Source organism: Oncorhynchus gorbuscha, unplaced genomic scaffold, assembly GCF_021184085.1.
Source record: "Oncorhynchus gorbuscha isolate QuinsamMale2020 ecotype Even-year unplaced genomic scaffold, OgorEven_v1.0 Un_scaffold_3672, whole genome shotgun sequence".
NCBI classification, from domain to species: Eukaryota; Metazoa; Chordata; class Actinopteri; order Salmoniformes; family Salmonidae; genus Oncorhynchus; species Oncorhynchus gorbuscha.
In genome coordinates, this window is record NW_025747857.1 from 30,001 (window position 1) to 42,500 (window position 12,500).

General features: G+C 46.3%; 1 protein-coding gene across 1 annotated transcript in view; it reads right to left on the minus strand.

The window, feature by feature from the left end:
• Positions 1–12,500, minus strand: part of LOC124028038 (protein CLEC16A-like) — a gene marked incomplete at its 5' end in the record, with an annotated part of 43,610 nt that overhangs the window by 29,284 nt on the left and 1,826 nt on the right. Inside the window, 3 exons of the mRNA XM_046340202.1 lie at positions 2,238–2,346; positions 6,010–6,262; positions 11,767–11,862. Coding sequence (XP_046196158.1) covers positions 2,238–2,346; positions 6,010–6,262; positions 11,767–11,862 — 458 coding nt within the window. The remainder of the gene's footprint in view (positions 1–2,237; positions 2,347–6,009; positions 6,263–11,766; positions 11,863–12,500) is intronic.

A 12,500-nucleotide genomic window follows, 5' to 3' on the forward strand; every position in this document is an offset into this window, starting at 1 on the left:
AGAGAGAGAGAGAGAGAGAGAGAGAGAGAGAGAGAGAGAGAGAGAGAGAGAGAGAGAGAGAGAGAGAGAGAGAGAGAGAGAGAGAGAGAGAGAGAGCGAGAGAGCGAGAGCGAGAGAGAGAGAGAGAGAGAGAGAGAGAGAGAGAAAGAGGGATAATTATTCACGCAGAAAACCGACTTCCAAAGAAAGCTAAATAGTGTATTTTGAGCAGGACAGAGAGAATATTTTCAAGCAAATAGAGTTGCATCAGTTGACAGTGATTGATGAGCAGTGGATTAGTGGAGGATTCCACTGAACCCTCATACAGCAGGAGCTCCTTCCAGTGAAGACCAGTCAACCAACAGAGATGTGAAACTCATTTGTCTTCCTCTTCCATTCTTAAGACTGCTACACACACACACACACACACACACACACACACACACACACACACACACACACACACACACACACACACACACACACACACACACACACACACACACACACACACACACACACACACACACACACACAAGGTTGTCCTTGTTTGCAAATAGTTACATGTAAGACGTCATTGGGAATCTGAGCTTTGTACTTTCAAAAGATAGGCCTTTCCACCCCAGACAGAGTGGACCTACCTTTCCACCCCAGACAGAGTAGGACCTACCTTTCCACCCCAGACAGAATAGGACCTACCTTTCCACCCCAGACAGAGTAGGACCTACCTTTCCACCCCAGACAGAGAAGGGCCTACCTTTCCACCCCAGACAGAGTAGGACCTACCTTTCCACCCCAGACAGAGTAGGACTACCTTTCCACCCCCCTACCTTTCCACCCGAGACAGAGTATGACCTGCCTTTCCACCCCAGACTGAGTAGGCCTACCTTTCCACCCCAGACTGAGTAGGCCTACCTTTCCACCCCCCTACCTTTCCACCCCAGACAGAGTAGGTCTACCTTTCCACTCCAGACAGAGTAGGTCTACCTTTCCACCCCAGACAGAGTAGGTCTACCTTTCCACCCCAGACAGAGTAGGGCCTACCTTTCCACCCCAGACAGAGTAGGACCTACCTTTCCACCCCAGACAGAGTAGGACCTACCTTTCCACCCCAGACAGAGTAGGACCTACCTTTCCACCCCAGACAGAGTAGGACCTACCTTTCCACCCCAGACAGAGTAGGACTACATTTCCACCCCCCTACCTTTCCACCCCAGACAGAGTAGGACCTACCTTTCCACCCCAGACAGAGTAGGACCTGCCTTTCCACCCCAGACAGAGTAGACCTACCTTTCCACAGATACAAAATACTAAACCCTCCCCTAGATACACAATACTAAACCCTTCCCTAGACTAGATACACAATACTAAACCCTCCCCTAGATACACAATACTAAACCCTCCCGTGTGTGTGTGTGTGTGTGTGTGTGTGTGTGTGTGTGTGTGTGTGTGTGTGTGTGTGTGTGTGTGTGTGTGTGTGTGTGTGTGTGTGTGTGTGTGTGTGTGTGTGTGTGTATGTGTGTGTCTGCAGTGTGTATGTGTGTAGTGTGTGTGTGTGTACCTCTTCCTCTGTGTGTGTGTGTGTACCTCTTCCTCTGTGTGTGTACCTCTTCCTCTGTGTGTGTGTGTGTGTACCTCTTCCTCTGTGTGTGTGTGTGTGTGTGTACCTCTTCCTCTGTGTGTGTGTGTACCTCTTCCTCTGTGTGTGTGTGTGTACCTCTTCCTCTGTGTGTGTGTGTGTGTGTGTACCTCTTCCTCTGTGTGTGTGTGTGTGTGTGTACCTCTTCCTCTGTGTAGTGTGTAGTGTGTAGTGTGTGTGTGTGTGTGTGTGTGTGTACCTCTTCCTCTGTGTGTGTGTGTGTGTGTGTGTGTGTGTGTGTGTGTGTGTGTGTGTGTGTGTGTGTGTGTGTGTGTGTGTGTGTGTGTGTGTGTGTGTGTGTGTGTGTGTGTGTGTGTGTGTGTGTATGTGTGTGTGTGTGTGTACCTCTTCCTCTGTGTGTGTGTGTATGTGTGTGTGTGTGTGTGTGTACCTCTTCCTCTCTGTGTGTGTGTGTGTGTGTGTGTACCTCTTCCTCTCTGTGTGTGTGTGTGTGTGTACCTCTTCCTCTCTGTGTGTGTGTGTGTGTGTGTGTGTGTGTGTGTGTGTGTGTGTGTGTGTGTGTGTGTGTGTGTGTGTGTGTGTGTGTGTGTGTGTGTGTGTGTGTGTGTGTGTGTGTGTGTGTGTGTGTGTACCTCTTCCTCTGTGTGTGTGTGTGTACCTCTTCCTCTGTGTGCGAGCAGCGGCAGCAGTCTTCTCCTCGTCGGTGATATTCTGTTCCGTCGCCGACGACGTCTCCTTCCCCTTGTCCATCACCACCATCTCTATCTCTGGAACACACAGCCTGTTATTACACACAGCCTGTTATTACACCAGAACACACAGCCTGTTATTACACCAGAACACACAGCCTGTTATTACACCAGAACACACAGCCTGTTATTACACCAGAACACACAGCCTGTTATTACACCAGAACACACAGCCTGTTATTACACCAGAACACACAGCCTGTTATTACACCAGAACACACAGCCTGTTATTACACCAGAACACACAGCCTGTTATTACACCAGAACACACAGCCTGTTATTACACCAGCCACACAGCCTGTTATTACACCAGAACACACAGCCTGTTATTACACACAGCCTATTACACCAGAACACACAGCCTGTTATTACACGAACACACAGCCTGTTATTACACCAGAACACACAGCCTGTTATTACACCAGAACACACAGCCTGTTATTACACACAGCCTGTTATTACACCAGAACACACAGCCTGTTATTACACCAGAACACACAGCCTGTTATTACACCAGCCTGTTAACACAGAACACACAGCCTGTTATTACACACAGCCTGTTACACACAGCCTGTTATTACACCAGAACACACAGCCTGTTATTACACCAGAACACACAGCCTGTTATTACACCAGAACACACAGCCTGTTATTACACACAGCCTGTTATTACACCAGAACACACAGCCTGTTATTACACACAGCCTGTTATTACACCAGAACACACAGCCTGTTATTACACACAGCCTGTTATTACACCAGAACACACAGCCTTTATTACACACAGAACACACAGCCTGTTATTACACCAGAACACACAGCCTGTTATTACACCAGAACACACAGCCTGTTATTACACACAGCCTGTTATTACACCAGAACACACAGCCTGTTAGCCTGTTATTACACCAGAACACACAGCCTGTTATTACACACAGAACACACAGCCTGTTATTACACCAGAACACACAGCCTGTTAGCCTGTTATTACACTAGAACACAGCCTGTTATTACACACAGCCTGTTATTACACCAGAACACACAGCCTGTTATTACACCAGAACACACAGCCTGTTATTACACAGAACACACAGCCTGTTATTACACCAGAACACACAGCCTGTTATTACACCAGAACACACAGCCTGTTATTACACCAGAACACACAGCCTGTTATTACACACACAGAACACACAGCCTGTTATTACACCAGAACACACAGCCTGTTATTACACACAGCCTGTTATTACACCAGAACACACAGCCTGTTATTACACAGAACACACAGCCTGTTATTACACAGAACAGCCTGTTATTACACAGAACACACAGCCTGTTATTACACACAGCCTGTTATTACACCAGAACACACAGCCTGTTATTACACACAGCCTGTTATTACACCTGTTATTAGAACACACAGCCTGTTATTACACACAGCCTGTTATTACACACAGCCTGTTATTACACACAGCCTGTTAACACACAGCCTGTTATTACACCAGAACACACAGCCTTATTACACCAGAACAGAACACAGAACAGCCTGTTATTACACCAGAACACACAGCCTGTTATTACACCAGAACACACAGCCTGTTATTACACACAGCCTGTTAACACACAGCCTGTTATTACACCAGAACACACAGCCTGTTATTACACACAGCCTGTTATTACACTAGAACACACAGCCTGTTATTACACACAGCCTGTTATTACACACAGCCTGTTATTACACACAGCCTGTTATTACACCAGAACACACAGCCTGTTATTACACCAGAACACACAGCCTGTTATTACACCAGAACACACAGCCTGTTATTACACCAGAACACACAGCCTGTTATTACACACAGAACACACAGCCTGTTATTACACACAGAACACACAGCCTGTTATTACACCAGAACACACAGCCTGTTATTACACCAGAACCAGCCTGTTATTACACCAGAACACACAGCCTGTTATTACACCAGAACACACAGCCTGTTATTACACCAGAACACACAGCCTGTTATTACACCAGAACACACAGCCTGTTATTACACCAGAACACACAGCCTGTTATTACACCAGAACACACAGCCTGTTATTACACCAGAACAGCCTGTTATTACACCAGAACACACAGCCTGTTATTACACCAGAACACACAGCCTGTTATTACACCAGAACACACAGCCTGTTGTTATTACACCAGAACACACAGCCTGTTATTACACCAGAACACACAGCCTGTTATTACACCAGAACACACAGCCTGTTATTACACCAGAACACACAGCCTGTTATTACACAGAACACACAGCCTGTTATTACACCAGAACACACAGCCTGTTATTACACCAGAACACACAGCCTGTTATTACACCAGAACACACAGCCTGTTATTACACACAGCCTGTTATTACACCAGAACACACAGCCTGTTATTACACCAGAACACACAGCCTGTTATTACACCAGAACACACAGCCTGTTATTACACACAGCCTGTTATTACACCAGAACACACAGCCTGTTATTACACTAGAACACACAGCCTGTTATTACACCAGAACACACAGCCTGTTATTACACCAGAACACACAGCCTGTTATTACACCAGAACACACAGCCTGTTATTACACCAGAACACACAGCCTGTTATTACACACAGCCTGTTATTACACCAGAACACACAGCCTGTTATTACACCAGAACACACAGCCTGTTATTACACCAGAACACACAGCCTGTTATTACACCAGAACACACAGCCTGTTATTACACACAGCCTGTTATTACACCAGAACACACAGCCTGTTATTACACCAGAACACACAGCCTGTTATTACACCAGAACACACAGCCTGTTATTACACCAGAACACACAGCCTGTTATTACACCAGAACACACAGCCTGTTATTACACCAGAACACACAGCCTGTTATTACACCAGAACACACAGCCTGTTATTACACTAGAACACACAGCCTGTTATTACACCAGAACACACAGCCTGTTATTACACCAGAACACACAGCCTGTTATTACACCAGAACACACAGCCTGTTATTACACCAGAACACACAGCCTGTTATTACACCAGAACACACAGCCTGTTATTACACCAGAACACACAGCCTGTTATTACACCAGAACACACAGCCTGTTATTACACCAGAACACACAGCCTGTTATTACACCAGAACACACAGCAGGGGGACATTCATCATAATAATGTAGTCGTATGAAAACACCAGGAGAGATGAGAGGTGAGGAGCACAGGATGAAATGGCGTAACCACGGGAGACCGCGGTAGTGACAGTTGTAACCGTGGAGACCGCGGTAGTGACACTTGTAACCGTGGAGCCCGTGGTAGTGACAGTGACAGGCATTCACAGAGTGAAGACGGGCCTCATCTCCAAACTGGCTTTTTTTTTTTGTGTTCAGATGAAGAAGAAAAACGAACGTATTGATTCAGGTCTTTAGGGAGAAGACAGAGAGACACTGATCTACGTTTTATATTCATTTGATTCGAATGTAATCTTATTGACACATTTTTATAAATTTGATTCCCGGAGGGTGACAGTTTGGAGAGGAGGACCACTGCCGCACTGGCTCCTGGGTGAGGTAATCACAGGGTGGTGATGGGATATGTAGTTGTCCTGTCCTGTCCTCACACTCACCTTCCATCTCCCCACTTGTCCTGCTGCTTCCCTTACTGCTCCCTTCTGTACCTTTAGCCTTCTCCCTCTCTCTCTCGTTGTCCTCCAAGCCCTCCTCTCCTCCCCCCGGCCTCTCCTCTTCATCCTCCTCCTCTCCCAGGTTCTTATAGTTGGGGCGTTTCTGGGCTCGCTTGCGCCCCCGATTGCAGGACAGCTCCAGAGACCGCTCCAGAGACTCAGGAGGCTTGGTGAAGCGACGGACGCCTGCGCTGACCTGGAGAGACAGAGGAAGGAAGGGAGGGATGGCGCGAGATGGAGGGAGGAGGGGGGAGAGGGAGAGTAGGGGGAGAGAGAGAGAGAGAGAGAGAGAGACAGAGAGAGAGAGAGAGAGAGAGAGAGAGAGGGGGAGAGAAAATGTTAAAACACACAACGCTCATAGATGAAAGACTAGGCGAAGGAGCTTTAATTTTGTATAGTCTGGTTGGCTGTCTCCATTTTGTGTTATCTGTATTTTACTTAGATATTCGTGTCATTTTCCACAGCAAAACATGTTTGTAAAGTGTATTGGCCGACCAGAGGACAGGTTCTGGATCAGTTTGTTAGCTACTGATCAACAACAAGTGGCCGACCAGAGGACAGGTTCTGGATCAGTTTGTTAGCTACTGATCAACAACAAGTGGCCGACCAGAGGACAGGTTCTGGATCAGTTTGTTAGCTACTGATCAACAACAAGTGGCCGACCAGAGGACAGGTTCTGGATCAGTTTGTTAGCTACTGATCAACAACAAGTGGCCGACCAGAGGACAGGTTCTGGATCAGTTTGTTAGCTACTGATCAACAACAAGTGGCCGACCAGAGGACAGGTTCTGGATCAGTTTGTTAGCTACTGATCAACAACAAGTGGCCGACCAGAAGACAGTTCCAACTCATCCCAAAGAACTTCAATGAGGTTGAGATCAGGGCACTGTGCAGACCAGTCAAGTACTTCCACACCGATCTCAACAAACCATTTCTGTATGGACCTCGCTTTGTGCACGGGGGGGGGTCATCGTCAATCTGAAACAGGAAAGGGGCACAGAATAATCTAGAATGTCATTGTATGCTGTAGCGTTAAGATTTCCCTTCACTGGAACTAAAGGAGCCCGAAACCATGAAAAACAGCTCCAGACCATTATTCCTCATCCACCAAACTTTACAGTTGGCTCTATGCATGGAAACAGGTGCCTCCGCCAAACTTTACAGTTGGCTCTATGCATTGAAACAGGTGGCGTTCTCCTGGCATCCTCCAAAACCCAGATGTGTCCGTTTGAACAGGACCCCACCACAGTAACAGCCCCAGACCATTATTCCTCCTCCACCAAACTTTACAGTCAATGGAAGACAAGAACAACTAGGTCTGAGTTGAGCTACGTGACCACGGTGTGTGTGTGTGTGTGTCTTCTCATCTTCGGGCCTGTCATTTCGTCTAAAGCCGTCACCCATTAACCACAATACACCACTGCTAAACAGGAAGTGATCTCACCTGCTGAGAAGGCCTGTTAAGCTGGGTTTATTTATAGTAAACAGGGTGTTTTAGAGGAGGGGCGGGGTGTGTGTGTCTGTAATACAAATCTCCTGATCTCCTCAAGATGTGATTTATACATGAACAATGACATGTTTTCAGCTGGAAGAAATCCTCCCCTTTAAGGAAGTGTATGAATTAATTAATTAATTTATGGAGGGTGCAGGCCAGGCTGGAAGAAATCCTCCCCTTTAAGGAAGTGTATGAATTAATTAATTTATGGAGGGTGCAGGCCAGGCTGGAAGAAATCCTCCCCTTTAAGGAAGTGTATGAATTAATTAATTAATTTATGGAGGGTGCAGGCCAGGCTGGAAGAAATCCTCCCCTTTAAAGGAAGTGTATGAATTAATTAATTAATTTATGGAGGGTGCAGGCCAGGCTGGAAGAAATCCTCCCCTTTAAGGAAGTGTATGAATTAATTAATTAATTTATGGAGGGTGCAGGCCAGGCTGGAAGAAATCCTCCCCTTTAAAGGAAGTGTATGAATTAATTAATTAATTTATGGAGGGTGCAGGCCAGGCTGGAAGAAATCCTCCCCTTTAAAGGAAGTGTATGAATTAATTAATTAATTTATGGAGGGTGCAGGCCAGGCTGGAAGAAATCCTCCCCTTTAAAGGAAGTGTATGAATGAATGAATTAATTTATGGAGGGTGCAGGCCAGGCTGGAAGAAATCCTCCCCTTTAAGGAAGTGTATGAATTAATTAATTAATTTATGGAGGGTGCAGGCCAGGCTGGAAGAAATCCTCCCCTTTAAAGGAAGTGTATGAATGAATTAATTAATTTATGGAGGGTGCAGGCCAGGCTGGAAGAAATCCTCCCCTTTAAAGGAAGTGTATGAATTAATTAATTAATTTATGGAGGGTGCAGGCCAGGCTGGAAGAAATCCTCCCCTTTAAAGGAAGTGTATGAATTAATTAATTAATTTATGGAGGGTGCAGGCCAGGCTGGAAGAAATCCTCCCCTTTAAAAGAAGTGTATGAATGAATGAATTAATTTATGGAGGGTGCAGGCCAGGCTGGAAGAAATCCTCCCCTTTAAAGGAAGTGTATGAATGAATGAATTAATTTATGGAGGGTGCAGGCCAGGCTGGAAGAAATCCTCCCCTTTAAGGAAGTGGATGAAATCATTAATTAATTTATGGAGGGTGCAGGCCAGGCTGGAAGAAATCCTCCCCTTTAAAGGAAGTGTATGAATTCATTAATTAATTTATGAGGGTGCAGGCCAGGCTGGAAGAAATCCTCCCCTTTAAAGGAAGTGTATGAATTAATTAATTAATTTATGAGGGTGCAGGCCAGGCTGGAAGAAATCCTCCCCTTTAAGGAAGTGTATGAATGAATTAATTAATTTATGGAGGGTGCAGGCCAGGCTGGAAGAAATCCTCCCCTTTAAAGGAAGTGTATGGGGCATTAATTAATTTATGAGGGTGCAGGCCAGGCTGGAAGAAATCCTCCCCTTTAAGGAAGTGTATGAATTAATTAATTAATTTATGAGGGGGGTTGGCTGGAAGAAATCCTCCCCCTTATAATGGGGGTATTGTGAATTAATAGATTTATGAGGGGGGCCAGGTTGCTTTGCTATAATGGGGTATTGTGATTGATGAGGGGGGTTGCTTTGTTATAATGGGGTATTGTGATTGATGAGGGGGGTTGCTTTGTTATAATGGGGTATTGTGATTGATGAGGGGGTTGCTTTGTTATAATGGGGTATTGTGATTGATGAGGGGGGTTGCTTTGTTATAATGGGGTATTGTGATTGATGGGGGTAAAAACAATTTAATCAATTAAAATAAAAAATTTAGAATAACGTATGTAACAAAATATGGAGAAAGTATGTGTGTGTGTGTGTGTGTGTGTGTGTGTGTGTGTGTGTGTGTGTGTGTGTGTGTGTGTGTGTGTGTGTGTGTGTGTGTGTGTGTGTGTGTGTGTGTGTGTGTGTCTGTGTGTCTGTGTGCCTGTGTGCCTGTGTGTGTCTGTGTGTGTGTGTGTGTGTGTGTGTGTGTGTGTGTGTGTGTGTGTGTGTGTGTGTGTGTGTGTGTGTAGCAGCTGGTGTACAGCCAGTCTTCAGCAGGTAAACCACTCACGTTTAGAAGTAAAAAAAGGGACACACACACTACAAAAGTCTTGACTGACTGTGAAGCTGAAAGCCTTTACAGACAACACACAGTTTAGATAGATAATACCCAGAATGCCTTGTTCCACCTCTCCCTTGTAGATTGGGGGACGACACCATACCATAAGCCACTCTGGGTTCATCCTGTCTCTATCTGCAACGGGCATTATCTTAACCCCCCCCGCGGCCAGGATGTATAAGGACCATCACTGTCACAACCACTTCCTGTTACTGGAATCACCAGCTGTTATCTTAACCCCCCCCGCGGCCAGGATGTATAAGGGCCATCACTGTCACAACCACTTCCTGTTACTGGAATCACCAGCTGTTATCTTAACCCCCCCACCAGGATGTATAAGGGCCATCTCTGTCACAACCACTTCCTGTTACTGGAATCACCAGCAATCAGTTGTTAACTCTTATATCAGGTGTAATCACATCAAAGTCAATCAGTTGTTAACTCTTATATCAGGTAAAACCAAACGCCCTGATTAGCTGCTAGAGAGGACCTGATTAGCTGCTATATCAGGTAAAACGCCCTGATTAGCTGCTAGAAAGGACATGAGTAGTCGATCAGTTGATATCAGGTAAAACCAAACGCCCTGATTAGCTGCTAGAGAGGACATGGTATAATGCTAGAGAGGACATCATGTATAATGGTCAGAATAACAGACGTGTAATGTATTCAATAGCACTCCACCAATCAGCCGATGGGAGAACCTTCCAGAAGGACAACCATCTCTGCAGCACTCCACCAATCAGCCGATGGGAGAACCTTCCAGAAGGACAACCATCTCTGCAGCACTCCACCAATCAGCCGATGGGAGAACCTTCCAGAAGGACAACCATCTCTGCAGCACTCCACCAATCAGCCGATGGGAGAACCTTCCAGAAGGACAACCATCTCTGCAGCACTCCACCAATCAGCCGATGGGAGATTGGAGAACCTTCCAGAAGGACAACCATCTCTGCAGCACTCCAACAATCAGGCCTTTATGGTAGAGTGGCCAGACGGAAGTCACTCCTCAGTAAAAGGCACATGACAGCCCACTTGGAGTTTACCAAAAGGCACCTAAAGACTCTCAGACCACGAGAAACAAGATTCTCTGGTCTGATGAAACCAAGATTGAACTCTTTGGCCTGAATGCCAAGCGTCACGTCTGGAGGAAACCTGGCACCACCCCTACGGTGAAGCATGGTGGTGGCAGAATCATTCTGTGGGGATGTTTTTCAGCTGCAGGGACTGGGAGACTAGTCAGGATCGAGGGAAAGATGAACGGAGCAAAGTACAGAGATTCTTGATAAAAAACCTGCTTCAGAGCACTCAGGATCTCAGAAAGTGAACCTTCGCCCCAGTCTAACAGGACAACGACCCTAAACACACAGCCAAGACAACGCAGGAATGGCTTCAGGACAAATCTCTGAATGTCCTTGAGTGTGGCCCAGCCAGAGCCCGGATTTGAACCCGATCGAACATCTCTGGAGAGACCTGACAACAGCTGTGCAGCGACGCTCCCCATCCAACCAGACAGAGCTTGAGAAGATCTGCAGAGAAGAATGGGAGAAACTCCCCAAATACAGGTGTGCCAAGCTTGTAGCGTCAAACCCAAGAAGACTCAAGGCTGTAATCACTGCCAAAAGGTGCTTCAACAAAGTACTGAGTAAAGGGTCTGAATACTTATGTAAATGTGATATTTCTGTTTTAGCTTTGTCATTATGGGGTAGTGTGATGTCATTATGGGGTATTGTGATGTCATTATGGGGTAGTGTGATGTCATTATGGGGTATTGTGATGTCATTATGGGGTATTGTGATGTCATTATGGGGTATTGTGATGTCGTTATGGGGTATTGTGATGTCATTATGGGGTATTGTGATGTCATTATGGGGTATTGTGATGTCGTTATGGGGTATTGTGATGTCATTATGGGGAATTGAGATGTCATTATGGGCTGTAACAAAACAAAACCTGGACAAAGTTGAGGGGTCTGAATACTTTCCGAAGGTCACTGTATGTGTGTGTGTGTGTGTGTGTGTGTGTGTGTGTGTGTGTGTGTGTGTGTGTGTGTGTGTGTGTGTGTGTGTGTGTGTGTGTGTGTGTACTCACTGTGGTTTTGTGCTGTGTGAAGACAGACAGGTCTCCGTTGAAGATGACTTCAGCCAGAGAGTTGACCAGCGGCTGGTAGTGGATGATGAGAAACACCTTGAGACAAACCCAACAAAGATAACAACGTTCATATACAGTTTCCCTACGGTGAAGAGAGGTGAGGTGAGGTGTGGTGAGGTGAGGTGTGGTGAGGTGTGGTGAGGTGAAGAGAGGTGAGGTGAGGTGAAGAGAGGTGAGGTGAGGTGAAGAGAGGTGAGGTGAGGTGTGGTGAGGTGTGATGAGAAACACCTAGAGACCCAACAAAGATAACAACGTTCATATACAGTTTCCCTACGGTGAAGAGAGGTGAGGTGGGGTGAGGTGTGATGAGGTGTGGTGTGAAGAGGTGTGATGAGGTGTGATGTGAAGAGGTGTGATGAGGTGTGATGTGAAGAGGTGTGATGAGGTGTGATGTGATGAGGTGTGAAGAGGTATGAAGCGGTGTGATGAGGTGAGGTGAGGTGTGGTGAGAGGTGAGGTGAGGTGTGATGAGGTGTAATGAGGTGTGATGAGGTGTGGAGCGGTGTGATGAGGTGTGATGAGGTGAGGTGTGATGAGGTGTGATGAGGTGAGGTGAGGTGTGATGAGGTGAGGTGTGATGAGGTGAGGTGAGGTGTGATGAGGTGAGGTGAGGTGTGATGAGGTGAGGTGAGGTGTGATGAGGTGAGGTGTGATGAGGTGAGGTGTGATGAGGT